Source organism: Stigmatopora argus, chromosome 8 (genome assembly GCF_051989625.1).
Source record: "Stigmatopora argus isolate UIUO_Sarg chromosome 8, RoL_Sarg_1.0, whole genome shotgun sequence".
NCBI lineage: Eukaryota > Metazoa > Chordata > Actinopteri > Syngnathiformes > Syngnathidae > Stigmatopora > Stigmatopora argus.
Genome location: NC_135394.1, coordinates 6,442,144 through 6,461,045, shown reverse-complemented (window position 1 = coordinate 6,461,045; position 18,902 = coordinate 6,442,144). Strand labels below are relative to the sequence as shown.

At 38.6% G+C, this 18,902-nt stretch overlaps 2 protein-coding genes across 7 annotated transcripts; one reads left to right on the top strand and one right to left on the bottom strand.

Annotated features, from left to right (window-relative positions):
- Positions 1–386: 386 nt before the first annotated feature.
- Positions 387–3,578, top strand: lim2.2 (lens intrinsic membrane protein 2.2). The gene is made up of 5 exons (XM_077607629.1): positions 387–514; positions 1,721–1,921; positions 2,041–2,181; positions 2,453–2,587; positions 3,452–3,578. The coding sequence occupies exons 2-5, from the start codon at positions 1,744–1,746 to the stop codon at positions 3,520–3,522; spliced, it is 525 nt and encodes a 174-aa protein (XP_077463755.1). The 5' UTR covers positions 387–514; positions 1,721–1,743; the 3' UTR covers positions 3,523–3,578.
- A 1,254-nt stretch (positions 3,579–4,832) lies between these two features.
- LOC144079191 (GRAM domain-containing protein 2B) lies at positions 4,833–17,083 on the bottom strand. Of its 6 annotated transcripts, none has more exons than XM_077607799.1 (13): positions 16,857–17,083; positions 10,620–10,796; positions 10,098–10,161; positions 9,706–9,778; positions 9,510–9,613; positions 9,299–9,397; positions 9,128–9,199; positions 8,626–8,694; positions 8,387–8,483; positions 7,843–7,938; positions 7,527–7,632; positions 7,054–7,161; positions 4,833–6,517 (listed from the first exon to the last, which is right to left on the bottom strand). In XM_077607799.1, the coding sequence occupies exons 1-13, from the start codon at positions 16,946–16,948 to the stop codon at positions 6,499–6,501; spliced, it is 1,176 nt and encodes a 391-aa protein (XP_077463925.1). In that variant the 5' UTR covers positions 16,949–17,083; the 3' UTR covers positions 4,833–6,498. The 6 variants fall into 6 exon arrangements, with proteins under 6 accessions (XP_077463925.1, XP_077463926.1, XP_077463927.1 ...); XM_077607800.1 differs by having other exon boundaries at positions 10,620–10,793; XM_077607801.1 differs by lacking the exon at positions 16,857–17,083 and adding an exon at positions 12,948–13,088.
- Between the last annotated feature and the right edge of the window lie 1,819 nt (positions 17,084–18,902).

Here is an 18,902-nt window from a genome sequence, read left to right as displayed (position 1 = left end):
ACTTAATAAATAAGTAGTAGTCAACATAGATAAGCGGTCAACATGAATAATTAGTCAACATAATAGATAAGTAGTAGTTGACTTAATAAATAAGTAGTAGTCAACATGAATAAGTGGTCACATATGTACAAATGTGACTAAAGTTAGAAAACAAAACGTTTTGGAGTCCACCCATACCACAAAATTAGGAAATTGTGGACGTTGTTTGTGTATGATATGGTTCATGCATTAAATGCTTACATGAGGAAAACATCCAACATAGGAGCCCCATAATATGCTTTGATTGAACGACTAAAATGTCAACAGAGTTCTGTTCACCCTAATATGGCATCTTTTGGGTACAAAACAAATGGGAGAGTTAGGTTTGCTGTGGAGATGGTCATTGGAGAGAAAGACATCACTCACACGCTATGCTCGATCATTTGTTGCTTTGTGAATGGGACAATGCGAGTCAACTTTTGGGGGGCTCAAAAAGCATGAAGCCTGAAGCCTGAAAGGACAACCCAACTAAGAGGTATACTAAGAATTAAGAATTTTTGCATAGCTCTACTCTTTGGATATACTTTTTTTGGAGGCTTCAAAAGACAACATTGTGAACAGCATCAAATAAGGTGAAATTGCAAATTACATTTTCCTCGGTTGACAGTTTTGTAGTTTTGTTAAGCATTTTAACACTGCTTGAAATAGGCATTGATGTGCTGATGTGTTTTGTATAGTTTTTGTTATAAGACTCTTGCTTAGAAGCGTAAATACGTTTTTTTTAATGATCAAATGGGGTTTGGTTGGTCTCAGACAGAAACTGCTGACACTTCACTTGCTTATTATTGGTAGAATAGTATGAGTTGCACAAAGAGGTATTAGTGAACAATCGCTTGGAGCTGCCTATCATGCATTCTCATTGTCAGACAGTCAAGTGTTTTGCTAACCTCAAACTATTTCATTTGCCTTGGAAAACATTGTGAATTCAAAACTATTAAATATAACAAAGATGTTTTCCTTTAAAAAAAGACTATATATATACAGAAAGGCTTGTTTTTATTTTATTTTTAAAAAAAGGTAGGCCATGTGCAGTAAGGCTTTATTTTGTTCAAAAAATGACCATGTTCGTAATGCTTTTTTCTTAAAGAAAAAGACCATCTATAGGAAGTCTTTTTTTTCCTTTAAGAAAAACCATGTAAAGTATGGCTAATTTTTGTAAGAAAAAAGACCATAGGCAATTTTTGGTAAAAATAAATACTAACTTGTATAATAAGGCTATTTTCCATTAAAAATGTAGATCATGTACACTAAGGCTTTTATTGATGAATAAAATGACAATGTAGTAAGGCTTCTTTTATAAAAAAAAGACCATGTAAAATAAAGCTATTTTTCGTTTCTTATATATAGGAAGGATTTTATTTGTTTACACAATGGCCATGTATAGTAAGTCCCTTTCCTTAAAAAAAATGACCATGAATAGTGAGGCTATTTCTTGTTTTAAAAAATAAATAAATAAAATAAAATAAAGGAGACCTTGTATATTAAAGCTTCTATTGTTTCAAGAATGGCCATGTATAGTAAAGTATATATCAGGCTTCTTTTCTTAAAAAAAGACCATGTGTAATAAGAATATTCCCAGTGTAATTCTTCAGCTAAAGCATATTTAGGTAAACCCCATGTGTATAAAAGGAACTCTTATCATTTTTCCTTTTGTTCTTACCCTTGTGCGTTTTGAGTTCAGAAGTTGAGAAGCTCTGCCTCAGCATGCTATACACTCTGGCCGGAGGAGGCACGCTGTGCGGTGTGGCGTCACTAGTGCTCCTAATTGTCTCCACGGCGACCGACTTCTGGATGCATTATCGGTATTCGGGTAGCTCAGCTAATCAGGGCCTTTGGAAGTTTTGCATCAACCACAAATGCCACGCTCACACCGTCACTGTAGGTAAGGTGTAGGTTTTGCCCTTCGATTTTCCAGATAAAATTTGGGATCAGAGTTCTGTGTGGTGGCAATGAACTCAACTCACAAGGAAAACCTTAACCGAATACCCTTATGCCCCTCAGCCTTTTGGGATGCCACCCGGGCCTTCATGTTGCTAGCTGTGCTCAGCTGTTTTGCTGGCGTGGTCCTTGGTCTGAGTGCCTTCACCAATGGTACCAAGAACAAGAGGGTCCGCATGGGGGGGATTGCCCTTGTCCTCTCAGGTGATACAAAAAACATTAACTGTTCTGCACATCATCCATGGGAAGCATCTGAAGGGGTCAGGAAACTTAATTAGCCACCAAGGGTTTACTTTTAACACACTATGATCTAGCAACACTCAGGGACCATAACATCATGCACTGCAATTTATAGTATATATATTTTCTGACACTGTTGCTCTCGTGGAATCACATTTTAAATGTGTGGGTATTTTTGGTTCAATCAAAAAAGGTCCTAACCCCTGATCTGAAATTGTTGGGGTTCTTCTTACAGGTTTTTTTGCTTTCCTGGCTCTCTCCATCTATACGGGAGTAACAGTCACTTTTTTTGGAAAACGCTTCTTGGACTGGCGATTTTCATGGTCCTACATCATTGGCTGGGTAGCTATCATTCTGGCTTTTGCAGCAGGTATTTCTGATAGTAATACATTCACATTTGACACTCGCTTTGACAACTTTATTTGTAAACTGAATAGAATGATTTCTAGGTGGGGACGTTGCAAACGCTATAAAAACTTCCATTTTCGATACGTGACCTTTCTAACATTTATCAGACAGAACATTAAACATTAATTTCTATTGGCAGGGCTTTTAATATATTTTAATAAACACTCATGGTTTTTGATATTTTAATTGCTCTTCCTCCACCAAATTACATGTTGGATATTCAAAAAGAATTTATGAGTAAACTCTCATGTCATGAATCTGTAATTTAGTTTGAGTTTACTAAAAGCTCTTTTAATTTATGCTGTACTACATTTAAAAAAAAGTCTACAGTAATTTTTAAAACAAACAACACTGTACTTTACTCCTACAAGTACAATGCACACTACACAGGTCTTTAGAAAAACAATAAAGCATAGTTCTAAGGACTTTTACAAGGCAAAAGTCTGCCTGGTAGCCTTTTATTAGATTGTGTGATCCGGCATTTAACAACTTTTTTTAAGAGTGTAATTACTGTCCCTTCAGAGGCCACATATGTCTCTACTACCTGAAAATATGTTTGAATGAATCAAAACTGGATTAACTGGCAATCATTTTAGGGTGTGCCCCACCCACCTACTGCACATAATTAGCTGGGATAGTCTACTGCATACCTACAGGCTTGAGAGTAAGCAGAATAAAAGATGGATGAATAAATCTGTTGTAAATCATTTAAAGCAGTTATAATAACTACTAATTTTGTCCTAATCACTTATGCAAGTGATGAGTAAAACAGCCTCCGGTTATAGTGATGTCATAATCATTTCACCTCCTGTTTGTCATCCTTCAGGTGTCTTTCAGCTCTGCGCTTACCAGCGAACTAGTGCGCAACATTCTCCTTCAAACGCCCCTGACAGTTGAACCACAACACACTGATGCTTGTCATTACTTAGAATAAAGACAGATCATAAACTTTATCTGTATGCGTTTTGTGTTGTACACAACTAAAATTCTGTATAATACATCTTCTGAACCATATAATGGAATGCAAGGTCACTTGATGCTTTTGTTGTTTTAATTGTTTTAGTCGCATTTTAAAATAACCTAAAATGGTAATTAAAGAATCTTCCCTCGTGGGTTTTCTCTGCATACTCTGAGCCTCCATCAAAATAAAAGAATTGCCCTCAGAAACATCAATGAATTTGCCACTCAAAAATGTCATTTCATACATACATAGACGTCATTTAAATTGACGCATGTATTTGTTAATTGAATTGACGCACCTAGAATTAATTTGAACTGAACCACATCAGTTTTTAACCAGTGTGGTTTACAAAATGAAAGTTGTCTATTGAAGTCTTTGATTGGACACTAAATTCCTCTAAATTGTGAGTGTGAATGATTGTTTGTCTTCTTGTGCCCTGCGATTGACTGGCCACCATCTCCATCACCCCCCGTGACCCTAGTGAGGATAAAGCGGTTCAGGAAATGAGACGCTCCCTCAAACTATGAATTTCCAGTGAACTGTGGGTTTTCCGATCACGTGTGATGCATGTTTGCACGTGGTTTGTGGTTCCACTGACGCATTGCTTGAACACTGTTTTGACACATCTTTATTCCATTTGATCGAATCGGGATCATTCCAGCAGGATGGATCAACGGTAACCTCTCTGCCATAGATTATATTTTTTGTGATTGTGATTTACAAGGCAACAGTTTGATGTATACGTTTTTTTTGCTGTGGTTACAAGTGAGCTTTTTCTCCAGAAACACAACAAAGATGTGCCATAACTCATGCACTTGTAGTTGGTTATTTTAAACCATAACAAAAACAAAAAAAAATGAAAATAAAAAAAATCACTGGTTAAAAATCCTTGCGTAATAACTTGTACTAGTCACAAAAACAAAATACATTTGCCATAATGCAAATAAAGGAAAAATAAAGAACTATTTATTACACTCTATAATTTTTGGGGGAAATATAAGTTTTGTTTAAAAAGATTTTAGAAAAAAATATATGCTACACAGGTAAAATTTTCCTTTTACGGTTCACTTATTTTTTTTCACTTTTACTTCCATATATGCATGTGTTTCGTGTTTCCAAATCCCACACCCAATCCGCCTTTATCTAATGGTTTGCCCATCCCTGTTATAGTGCATGTTTAAGTTCTTGCAAATCAAATAAAAAAAAATCAAAAGCTTTTAAATGCAACAAATGAACACCACAACTGTTCTTCGCAACATTTGATTTATTTCAACAATAGCAAAGTCATCTCACAGAGACTACTTTGGATTACATAGAATGCAAATAAATATATAGATATAGAGCCGTAGTGTAATTAAAGACATGAACAATTATTACAAAATGTACACGTTGAATAGTGCAAAACCACACAAACTCGTTTGCCCTCGTTCGGATTTTTGCATTGGTCCGCTTGAGGGCAGAACATGTGTGCGTGTGCTACCCCCGGTGGTAGACCGGCAGTACTGTGTGTCTAATGCAGCAAAACTTGAGATGAAGGTTCAGCATTGCTCCAACAACAACAAAGTATGGATAATCATCGCCAGGTGGGCGGGAGACCCTTTTTTAGAGAAATAATCAAGTCAAGCAATAAAGCAAGTCAAATGGTGATCTCTCTGGCTCTCGCAACGGAATCGTAGCGCCCAAGCCAAGACTTTGAACTGATAAAGGAATATCCGTCTAGTAGGTCGTGCCCACCACCCCTGAGTGAAAACACTAATTAGAAACAATGAAAAATCTTAGCACCGTCAGACGAACAACCTTAATGAAAAACTTTTTCCATTTCTCCGCAATCTAAAGACATCGTCTCTGATTGTGACAGGCACACAATTGGGTAAAGTGCACTCGCTCTTTTCACTCATCTCATCTTTTTTTCCTCATTATTAAATCTTATTACCATATTTTCTTACCCAACAAGTTTGATTATAAAAACAGCACACAGAACTAAAATTTTCGCCATGCATAATACTAATTTGTTGCAGTTTGAAATTCAGTGGAGCTACTTTTGTTGAAACATGGACCTTAATATGTATTCAGTCGGGTGTCCTGAATGCTGACACGTGAACATTAACAATATGTCATTGGTTCAATTTAAAAAAAACTGAAATTTGACTAATAATGCAGGGATGTCACTTTGTCCAAAAACAGAGTGTGATCACTTCCTCACATGACAACAAATTGTCCTACTTTGTCTTCAAATATGCACTGCACATTGATGATTAAACTTGTTAATCAGCTTTAAAGACGAAGACGATCTAAAGAAAAAGAGCGAAACAGAGGAAATCGCCAAAGGAAGCCTGTGTGGGCTGCTCATCATCATTTTAGCCCACAGCTGGTCATGAGAGGGACGACATTCAAAAGAGAAAGTTTCCAAGAAGACAGACATTGATTCGGAGGAGTCAGGGCTTGACGTCATCATGCAGAGGGACGTGCAAGTCTTTGGCTGGCAGCTTTGGTGTGTTGGTGATCCCCATAGCTGGTTAACGCTGATTGGTACGTAGCCCTGTTATGACAGCATGCTGAAGGAGAGGATGATGATGATGATGATGATGTGGGACAGTCGTCGGTCACATGTCTACCGGGTTTGGCTTTGGTCCACGTAGCAAGATTTGCACCAGCCAGGCAGGCAAGATACACAGTACACGTGTTTTGGCTAAGATCTGTGACCAATTGGCGCCATCTTTTATTTCTTCTTCCTTTAAATACTGCAAGCTTAGCCCTTCAAATTAAAAAGTTTCTGAAATTGCACAGGTCAGCCACTTTTTCTTTTGCCGTCATAACACGGCACGGTCCGGGCATGTGAAATGTCTTCGGCTGGAAGTGATCCTCCAAGTGTTAAAGTCAGCCATTCTACCTCTCCTTCTAGCGGCTGACTGTTATGTGTCTTGGCGGTATCTGATGAAGAGGAAATGGCGTGAGTGCAGCACAGTGAAAAGTCAATGAGCAAAAATGTCAAACAAACCGGTAAGTTTATAGCATGAGAGAACAAGAAGTTTTACAATTTGAATAGCTGGTTAAGCATGCACACGGGTGACAGGCTCGCTACAAAATAGTGATTAACATGCCTCGGTGAAAGTGGAGCCAAAAAAAGAAAGGTTTCGTTTCCTTGTTAAATCAACAGTACAGGTCAAGAAAGGGATATAATTAAAATGAACAGCATTTTCTCAATACCTTTTTGAGTTCCTTGTAAGAATTACCCCACCCATGTATTCCTGTTAAGTCAAACCCATGAATTTCTTTGACAAAATTGACATGGGTTCCAAGGAGTTATCCACCCACTTGATTAACTTATGTGCATGAGTCACTTGCCAAAATTTTCCGGTTGTGAGCCTGTGTTACCACTTTTGAATTTAAGAGAGCAATGAAAGATGTCATGAGGTGTGAGGGGAAGAAGTGGATTTAAGCTTAGATGAGCTTTCCCAATGACCTACCCGCTTTGTAGGGAGAACTCAGGCAGTGCACCGAGTGACGTGAGCTGTTCTTCCAGGGCCACAATACGTAGCCCAATGTAGCCCGAGGAAAGCAGCAGCACCACCACCCTGAGGAGGAGACGCAAAGTGAAATTCAATCTATGTGGGCACAATCATTTTTAGCAATGTTGTGTCGGGAGAACAGAACTTTGGATGAATCGTTTGCTTTGACCTTAGCCGATAACTGCCCTCATAAATGATTATGATTCCCCTTACAAACCCCAAAAAACTCTCGTACGGTGTTTGTAAGGGTTTTTTGGGGTTTGTAAGGGGAATCATAATCATTTATAAGGGCAGTTATCGGCAGAGGTTGACAGGTATGTAAGCTTATACAAACAATGACCTTGAAGTAACATTTACTCAAGAAATGTGGTGTAGATTGAATTATGTATAGCAAAACGGTCTTGATATCGAGTTGTGACAAAGCTACTTACAGTATCAAGTAAATGAAGAGCAGCGTGTTGAGTGTGCTGGCCTCTCTCTGAACCAGCAGAGACTTGGCCTTCTCTTTCACATTCCAAACCCACGAGCCACCTGCAACTGAAGTAGGAACCATACACGCAAGGACAGCATGAATGTCATGTTGCCAAGCCGAATCTAAATTTATATTTGAGGCATCATTTATTCAAGAGCTACCAGAAAAATCCTGCACTCTAACTTTTGGTTTTCTATCATCTGCATTTAAAAGAAACGTGCATAACGTGATGTTCCCCAAATACTTTGTAGTTTTGCATGATTGTGTTTCGATACCTGAAACGGACAGCTCCTCCTTTGAAGATGAGCTCTCGCTTTGCTGCTCGTGAAGGCTCTTGCAAGTGGATCTTTTTCCATTTGGGAGTGCAGTTTCTGCAGACAAAGACAGGAAGAGACAGCAATGATTACGTTTGCATGCCCAAATCCTATCAGGTTACAGACTGCTTGTTTGACGACTGTCACATTTTATGGGCAATGAGAAATGATGTCTATTACACTACAAAGAATTTCATAAACGAATGTATTGCTTTGATCAAGTTGAGCTATAAAATAAATTCTCAAGCACTATTCCCAAAAATAATATTTATTCCGTATTTGGGGATTTTGTTTATTTATTGATTATTGCCTTTTTTAATGATTTGATAAGTGATCTGCTCCTTTTAAAACAATGTTTCATAGAAAGTATGACATTTCATTTGTATGCTTTAAAAATGTTTATGGATCAACAAAAACTCAAGTGTTTAATACCCCACCATCACCAAGGGATATAATTTACAAACATCAAATCACATGACAATTTTTTCAAACCCTGATGTCTCACCTTTGTGCGTACTGTATAGAAGTTTCTCCTGTAATGACTGCGACTCGGAACCATCAAATTGGTCACAGCTGCCATCCAGACTGGAATGGCTGGAGTTCTGTCACAATGGTACACAAAGACACTCATGAGTAAATTAAGTAGCCCAGAGCAGGTTGTGGGAACAATGGAGAAAGACGAGCCATGAAGCGACTAAATGAGAGCGCAGCTGAATGCAAAACTAATATAGCCGAGTTACTTACCACAAGTTTGTTCTTATCAAAGCTATGCTCAGCAGATGAAATGACTGGACTACTGTTGGTGCTGTGGTCCTGTGAACAAAATACCCATTTAGGATTAACTTTTTTTCTAATAGAAAAAAAAAAGCCAGTGGTTATTCATTCATTCATTTTCTGAACCGCTTATCCTCACAAGGGTCACTCATGCTGATGACCAATTTAGAGTATTCAACCAGCCTTCCAAGCATATTTTGTGATATGGAAGGAAACCCACACAAGCCTGAGAACATACAAAGTCCACACAAGCGAGGACCGACCTGGGATTGAACCCTCGACCCAAAAAAACTGGGAGGCCGACCCGACAACCACTCAAACACCTGGCCGACAAGCCAGCGGTTATAATTAAGATTTTTTTTAATTACAGGAATGCTTAACATGCTGACTCTACTTGCATCCCTTGCATTTCTGTTATCATTAGTTTGAGTATCTTGTAATAAAGAGTGTACTGGCGTCCTGGGACACTCACCTCAAGCTGAGGACACACAGAGTGCAGCAGCTGATAACATGCTTCTCGGTTCCGTAACGAGACAAACAGGAACTGAACATCACCAAGGAACAGGACAGACAGAACATTAGCTTACTTGCGTGGTTGATAAATTTAATTACAAGTTATGTTGGCCTGGAGAAGAGAACTAACCTTTTCTCCCTCTGTGGTTCGGATTGACAAGGCGTTTGGTACCAGTAAAGCAGTGTTCTGCTTTTTGACAATGTGAATGCAGGAGACGGAGATCACTAACTGCAACGGTATCAATAGGAAACAATTAAATTGTGGTCAAACTTTGACAAAAATCTCAATGCAATACAATTTCAAGGTTTGAAAAAGATGGTACAGGAGGCGATTTGCATACCTTGGTCTCCTTGAGCAGGACAGAGGAGTGGAAACAGGCATGGCTTTTGGTGATGTACAGTCGACCGTGGTAGGGCACTTCCTTTTGCAGGGCACAGATGTATGCTGGAGGAAAACAAGGAACATTTGATCAAATCTCCAGTTGGAATTAGTCAATAAAGAAGTGATCGTTAATAACTTTATTCTTGTGCACGTACCATGTATTAAGTCTTCACTTTCTGGAATGTCTGGAAACAATTTGTGGAATGTCACATTGTGCTTTATGAAGCTCTATAAAAAAGGGAAAAAGCAAGTTTTTAGCCCTTTTACTGAAAAAGTAGGAACCAATGCAGTCTCAAATCCAACCAAAAAGCTTTACCACTCAATATATGTGAAAATATCACAAAAACAGGCCCAAAATTACTCAATAGCAGGACATATTGTGAATAAAATACGAGAGATCATTTAGGCTGATTAAGTGGGTTGTACGTCTCAGCTTGCTGCTATTGCGCAGCATTCCAAGTGAAACTGTTGTGTTTGCACATGCCTTCCAACAAGAGAGGTAAAGCTCCGCCTTACATTTGAAATAAACACATTAGAAGGAACTTACACTTTGGGTGCCGCTTCCCGGAGTCCTCTCTAAGGTTCTGCAGTCGACATCAAATGTCTGCGATCTACATGCAAAGCACATGCTTAGTTGTACAACCAGTACATGCTAGTTTTCCTCAAGTAATAAATTGAACACTTTAAGCTTCAAAATGAAATACGATGTCAGTGAGAATATACAATTTTACTCATTAACATATGGCAATCGCTATTTCCATTTTAGATTTCGCAATACGCGCTTTAACATCCTTTGAATGCCATGATGATCACGAGGTTGTAGACAACCTCGTGGTGGACCCTTGAAATCATGAAGGCATCCGACACATTAAAATCATATGAGAAGAAAGCCTAAACTGTGTAGATCATGCGTGCCACAACTCATCCCAAAACCTTCAAGTCTTGTGACGCATGTTAAAAGTTGTTGCAATGCTATATCAAGCCGAACGCCTCACGATGGGTGCGCTCATCATTAAAAACAATCTAGTGTTTCATTAAGTATTATTTGAATGTAGCTGTGAGACCCCACCTGATGGCCAACTGCCTGGAGAGGGTTTTGTGTTGCTCTTCAATCTCCAGCTGAGCGGCCTCAAGGCTCAACGTTTTTCTGGCTTCCACTTTTTTGACTGCATCTTTGCCTGAGGTGCTCCTGCTTTTCCTGACCTTGGCTGGTACTCCGCCACCACTGCTCTCGACTGGGTAGCTGCTGGACATAGGAGAGGGAGGGGTTAATATGTTAATTGCGTTTGTTACAATGTGCACAAACAGTATGACAACTATAACACTTTTACCCCATTGTAAATAATTCACCCAGTAAATGCAATCCCTTAGATGCCTAAACCAATAATTTCACAACCGTATGTTGTTGCTTTCAGCTTACAAGTCGTCATTCTGTTACACCATCAAGTTAGTGGGTTATTGACAAAGGTGAACGGTGTAATATTTTTACAAGATTTCCACAGGGGAAACTGACGGCATAAACGTGGATTATGATAGCACATAATCAGAAACAGGCGCAAAAACAATTTGAGGTCATGGGATCACAAACCTAACTGGGTCTCACAAACTTAAAATTCTAGCATTCTATAGAAATTCTTACACCTGATGGTAGCTACTGGAAAACAAACACTGTTTTTAAGATGAAAATTCACACAATACGTCCTTATTTAGTTGACCGCTTAGGCAGGCAAACGAACTGGTTATGCCATTTAATTTTTTTTATTGTACATTTTCTCACAATCTGATTTAACAATTCACAATTTAAAATAGCGACTTGTTTAACAAACAATGCTTAAGCATTACACAAAATAATTTTGAATAGCCCTGACAAAAGCAAATGAGACAACTGCCTGACAAATTCTACAAATGAAAAAGGCTTTTAAATACAATGGCTAAGATGGTACACAATCTATATAACAGGGAGAGGTAGAAAAAAAAGCCTCCTTACCTGGAAAATTTAAACCTTTTTGACGATCGGAAACTCATATACCTACTGACACTCGGCATTACCTTTTCTTAGAGAAAAATCTATATTGAAATATTACTGCCGGTCATGCCATTACTAAAAAAATAAAAACTGAATTAGATAGATGTACAGTCTATTTAATAATGAAAATCCCTTCAGGGGAAAAATAGGTTGATCGTCACAGTGCTATGTTTTTGTATGAATGCCCTGAAAGAGGAAGCCACTGCTGTGTGTGCTTGTGGTGGTGTGACACTTCGTAAGAGGGTGACGTCAAACCTAACCACTCCCCCTGAAGCCAAAGAGGCAGGAAAAAAAAGCAACACTGCACACATACCAGTGCACAAACAAACTTTTACATATGCACACAGAGGAAGTGCTGTGGTCCCAGAAAACACTTTAAAAAAATCTTCAGTGGCAAATGCTCTTTGACAGAGGTACCTTTTCTCTGAACAAGCGAAAGCAAAGTAGACGTAAAAATCAATAAAAAAGAGAGTTGCACAAACCGGCCATTCAGGCTTTATCTAGGAGCGGCGATGGCAACATTGCCCTAACAGCAACAACATGATCACACACAAATCTAGAAAATGCATGAGCACATTGTTCTAATTTAAAGAATTATTTTGTTTCACTGCAGGAGAACCTAGTCAGTGTATCTCAGTCAAATATTGCCTGTAGTCCAACACCTTAGATAACTGGGGCAAAGTTCAGGCGTTTAAAGAAAAGACGTGCGCCACACATTTAGCTGGAGGAAGAACATGTCATTACGACTGGCTGGATTAAGCAAGAAAGTCAAGATTGGGAGTGGTGGGATAATTCTAGTTCTGTCTTGTAGGCATGCCTACAGATGTTCAGCAGCCAACGAAATCTCCAACGGTCTTAAGATTCAGGACCAAAAGGTGGCCTGGTATCTTTACAACCACCTGGTCTGCAACCAAATATTTATCAAATTTCTGTTTTATTTCCAATTGACGTGAGCTAAAAAAGCAATAGATAATGTATCGAATGAAGTGTACTAAAATACTAAAGGGACGTTGTAAACTAGATCCACAATGTTAAACCAAAACTGAACCTTCAGTCCCACAACACACACAAAACCATATAAACAGCCTTAGAGTTTATTTAGTCTCTGAGAAAATGATAATAAATAAGGACAAGTTGCTTATAGCACATTTTACAATTTGAAATTGATCTGTTGTGCACTCAGGACTACTGCTAAATGTAAAAAGATATATTTGAAGATTTAACAACTGGAGCCCTAGTGTGATTTAATAGTTTAAAGACAAGTTGGAAGTCCTGGTTTTATCAACCACGACAAAACATTCACATGAACACAAACCAATCTTGCTTCAGTTCACAAATTTAAATACAACTTGGCACATTTCCTCGTCTTACCTTCTCAGGACCTCAGCACAAAAGTTCTCAGTGGTAATTTTTTGTTGTTTTGAGACTTCCCTTGTGTCCATTGTTAACAATGCCTTCCCTCCACGTCCTTAATGTGAAGTGTTTTGAATTTCAACTGGAGTGACCTTTTACACATTGACTAATCCAATGGGAGTAAAGGTCTTTTTTTTTCAAAGCAGCATTTGCAAACACCAAAGAACGAACGTCAGCAGAGACTAAAAGACAAATTAAAGAGACACCATCTCTCTCAGACAAAAAAAGTTCTAAATTACCCGATAAACATTGTCTTTCCTAGTGGTCGAAGCCTGTATTGATGTGCGAACGGAGGCAGCAGTAGGAGGTAAGAAAACAATTTGTGGATCATTTTCTTTAAAGTGAGTTTTCAATTACATTACGTAAATAGCTAAAAGTCTGATTCAAAAGGAAATAGTGGAATAGACATATCAATCAAGCTAAGCTTACTGTTTTTCAAGAAGAACTTAAGTTATTTCTCAATATTTTGAACCGTTCCTGCAGATGGGTCAAAATGAGAGTTTGCCTTTGCTGAATTGCGTTATCTGTGTAGCTTTTTATTTGATTGCAATGGTTTGTATGATTCATTCTAAAATTAATTCAAGAGTAAATAAAGGACTCAAATGAATATTTCCAAGCTCAGTCTTCCTATTGCAAAAGGAGAAGTCATTTCCACAGAACGGCTCCAACATCGTTTAGAAATGCCATCCAATTGTGTGCTAGTGCCATCTTCTGGAGACAAACTTCGGAGAAAAAAAATTCTAATTTTAAACGTGACAATTGCAGCAATCTAGACAAGTACAGAATGTGTTATTAGACATCAGATATTTTTCGTGTGCTTGCAAATTTAAGTTGAAAGTTATTGCATGCAGTGCTTTTGTGTGCGATTAAAAAAACTGCTGTGCATTTACTAGTCGTGTAAGACAACATGGGTAAGGCGATGCAAAGTATAAATGGAAAATAAAATGTGCACTTGGATGGAAAATTACATAGAATTAAAACCAAGTGTGGCAGAGGTTCTGTCTTTACTCAGCATCAAATTATAAAGAGGGTACACTAGAGAACCATGAAAATTAAAGACAGCTAAAACATCATTGAATTTCCAAGGCATCTAAACTGTATTCATCTCAACAATTACTTTAGTTTTTTTTTTAAATTAATCTTTCAATGATCACTGTCCATTGTTTACAGTATACCCAATTTGGGCATCTGCACATGTGACATTTGCAATGTTGGGTCAGTGTGGACACAATGATACATGTACTGTACTTCTTGAAATGTGCATGTATGGAAGTACAAGAATAAAAGCATTATCATTTGGCATTAAATCGGAAATGGGCACTTTGACTTGGAGTGTAAATCCAGCCTAAGTGGCGGGGAAGGGAGATAATTGTTAGGGTAAAATAAAAGGAAGTTGGTGGCAGCCTGCCAGGGCCCTGTCTGTGGAAGCCAGTGTGTCTAGTTCCAAGTGGTGTGTCTCTGTGCACGAGTTACTGAAAGTGTATTTGTGAAAAAAAATCATGTGGTCCAGTGGTCACAGTTCCTGACATCACTTCCTGTGCGTTGTCTGGTGATTCAGATAGAGCTGATATTTCTTCAGGTTTTCCCAATAAGCGGACATGTTAGCAAAAAGGAGAGTAGGAGAGTTTGATGATGGTTAAAAACCATGAAATTATTAAGATTAACTGCAATGGTTTAGTTTTAAATTGTGATAAGCTTTTGAAGGCAAAAAAGGCAAACATTTAAAAGTGGTCTCCCACTGGGTGTCTTTGATAAGTTCATGACAATGATGAAAACAGGATTCAAAGAAGTAGAGGAGTGTTCGGAAACATTTTTGCGAATTATTGTGGAAGCATGATTCTAACATAAAATGTTCATAAAAACATTAGAGAAGTTATATGTCAATCAAAATGATGCGGACAGTAGAAGGGAGACTATATTTGATAGAAATCACCAAGCATTTTTGTCTATCCTTGATCCGAAATGCAAAGCTGCAGTCATTAAAACTCTCATGACAGAGGCAACACATGACTTCAACTATGACCAGCTGTTTTGTGGGCACTACGTCAACATTGCTACACCAGTGATGGAACCTTCTTCACATCCTGCAACACATCACAACTGAAGGTCAACACTGCCTGCAGAACACATGCCAGAGTTTTCTTCTTCTTCTGGGAATTGTCATTCCATTTCATTTCATCAGAGGACATTGTCATCTCATCTGCCCAATCTTAACAATCTTGTACGGATGTCCCCGATGACATTATTTTACATCTGACTCCGAATTGTTTAAACAATGTATCCTCTATGAATAAACTGATAGTGAATAAGCCTTGGTCAAGCAATGCAATAAATTGGAGGTATTTTAGCAGTGATTTGTTGGACATTTAATGCAAGCTTTCTTTCAATAGTGTCAATATAAATGCAGAAATATAAAATATGCTGTGTAGCTATAAAATATTGCATTATACTATGGATTATTTTGTTACTTCTTAGGTCATTAATTGCCATAGCAAGTGAGCCTATTTCACTCCCATTGATGGCAAGAGGCGTCCAATCTAATTTGACTGGGGGGCTCACCCTCAAAATGGATTGAATGTCTTTCGCCATCAATGGCAGCTAATGAGTTAATATATACAACTGTAAATCAATAAATTAAAAGAAAAACAATTGTTTACCCGATTCCAATTCTCTGAAAATGACGCGATCGAGCCGATTTCCAATTTTTGATAGGGAACAATTTAGTAATATTCTAAGCACATATCCTTTAATGAGTCTTCTTATCTCTTAAATTGGGGACCATCAAAATGGAAATGGTCATGGAGTTTATACAGTCAATCACCAATGACTTTATATAGCTGGGAAACACATGAACGCTTGAAATCACGTTGGAACGACTCGACGATGTTCATGCAAAATGAACACATCAATACCCATGCCTTTGTTTGTGTTACTCTTTGAACTCAAAAATATTGATCCATATAAAAAGCTCAAATTCAGCTGGAAACTGCAGAATATGAATGACAGGGATGGGAGCAAACTGAAGCTGCTCCAGCAAATGTGACGTCACAGCGTTAAATTATCTAGAGACGAACGAAGGTAAAGTCTACACTCAAAAAGACGAAGAGCCAAGAATAAGACTCCATATTCATTTAACACTTTTGTACCACCTGTGACCAGACTCGTGAGTTCTAAATATAGCCATTTCCTGTAAAACGATCTTGCTGATTCCCACTGTGTAACAATAACTTATGACAGATGCTTCCGAAGACAATAGCCTATTTTGTAAAGGCTGCTTTATTTTCATGATGCTATTGTCTTGTACCTTACTGTGTACTAAATTTGAGTGACAAATAAGTGTGTGCATGAACTAGACATCCATTCTTGTCTAACTTGAATGCAAAAGATGTACAGTAGAATAGTGATGCCAAGCCTTTCCAAATGGTTAGATAGATGAAGTCATGATTGCTCAGCATTGATGGTAAGATTAAGATCAGCACAGATTCACTGAAATAGTATAGATTCATTTACAGTCACATCCATAGATTGGGACTCAAATAGGTATATACACTTATAAGTAGCGTTGTGCACATCTATCTTAAAAAAATGATCATCATCTGGAATTGTGACAATGTTTCTTCCAGTTTAACGGGCTAAGCATCTTTAGACCAGGGGTGGCTAACTCGTTAGCATCATCGCAGCATCCGTACTGTTATTCTGGAGTAACGTGGATTTCAAATCATCTGAAATGTAACATCAGTTCCCACATTGCCCTGTTTTTTTTTTTTTAAAAGACTCATACTTTGACACGAGTATTTTGGCTGGAGGCAAAGAAATGTTATCCGCTAGCAGTGTGGAGGATGAGTGATGCTCATTCATTCCGCTCACCTCTCTTTCATGAAGTGCTTGATTCTGACGATGGCCTTCTCATCGATTTTCCGGAGGAAGGTTTTCAAGCGATCTCTCTTGTTTTCAAGCATTCTTCTTCAGTTCGTGTTAAAACGAAGTACCACGCCACGCCAAGTGCCACAGTTCTTGTTTAGAAAGTGCCTGTTTCCCCCCTGCCCTGTGTCATCCACGGTTGATTATGACAATGAGCGTAAATCGGACCAAGCTTGCGGACCAATAAACAACGAGGGAGGTTGCCTTAAAAGCGGTCATGTCAGACGTGGCATCCAATCAAAATGAGCTATTTGGTGTGGGCGCGCCTTCTATCACCTTATATGGGGCAGAGGGTTGTCCTGATTCATAGTCATCTGGAACGTGCTGTATTATTACTGAAAGTCAAAGACCAAAGATTATTAATCATTAAACTCAAGGCGTTAGCGTTTCACGTGTATACAGTAACGTGTGAATTGACAATATTGGATGGAGATCAAATTTAATTGACCAAATTGCCGTTTTTTCCCTATATATTGTCATTAATTACGTATTCTATTTATGTGTTTAGCAGTGGCGGTCCGTGCATTTTCTCGTAGCGCCTTCAACGAATCAATCCAACCCTCAAAAACTATTTTATGGCTATAAAACCTCGACTGCAGCTACTGCTGTGACACATAAAAAATAATCAATAAATCAATGCACAAAAATGGGATAAAATCCACTTCGTAGCAGCATTTCTTGATTAAATACAAATACTGGAGCTTTTCAGACATTACAACCGAGCCCGGAGTATCATTTCCCTTGGAAAAGACAGCGATGGACGTCAATGGCGAAACGGCAAAAATTGCACTAAAATAGGGTTAAATCCAGCCGAAAATAGCATTTATTGATTAAATACAAATACTGGAGCTTTTTAGACATCAGAACCAGGCCCAGAGTATCATTTCCCCGGCAAAAGACAGCGATGGACGTCAATGGCGAAACGCCAAAAATTGCACTAAAATGGGGTAAAATCCACTTCCTAGCAGCATTTAGTGATTAAATACAAACACTGGAGCTTTTCAGATATCATAACCGGGCCCACAATTGAAATATTATTTAGGAATATAGCCATATTTTACTCACCAAAAATCATTTTTAACTCTACACAATATCCATCCTCCTTTTTCCTTCCTTCTTTTCTATCGCCATTGAAGCTAATGCTGAAAGTCGAGCCTGTCCTGTCGTATTTCTGGCATAGTCCATCTTGAAAATGGCCTTAAATCAACACAACAATACGTATATTTGCTTGTGCAGCTCGCTACAGATACACTTTGGTAGCTCTGGCTAATCACTAGGGGGAAAAGCAATGAAAGGAAGCTAACAGACCATTTGGAATTATTTAATAAGTATTGATGGACAAAATACAATATATGATTCAGATATTTCTTAGGCCAGCAGAGAAGGCCTTGAAGGCCCTGACGGCCCGCCACTGGTGTTTAATATATCTCATCTCTTTTTCTGAACCGCTTTATCCTCATTAGGGTCGCGGTTGTGCCGGAGCCAAGGTGTCTCTGGGCCAGAGGCGGGGGACAGACACGCTGAATCAGTGGCCAGCCGATCGCAGGGCACTAGAAGACGGACAACCATGCCCACCCATACCTAGGGGGAATTTAGAGTGTCCAATCAGCTTACCATGCATGTTTTTGGAATGTGGGAGGAAACCAGAGTACCCATAGGAAACCCACGCAGGCCCTCGGAGAACATGCAAACTCCACACACCTGGATTTGAACCCAGGACCCCAGAGCTGTGAGGCCGGCGTCCTAACCACGCACTCCACCGGGCCGCCCTTTGGATATTATCAAGCGACCTAAATAGATGTTTCACTCTAGTAAGAAAAGGCAGTATAATTGAACAATGCCAAAGCTGAATCAGCTGTTAAAATGATAGTTACGATAAATGTATAAATTAAATTTAACAGATCTTACTTAACAATGAAGTTGTAATGTTAAATTATTATCTGAACGGTTTGGGCTTGAACTTTGGCAAACATTTGTCTGTGTTCACTGATA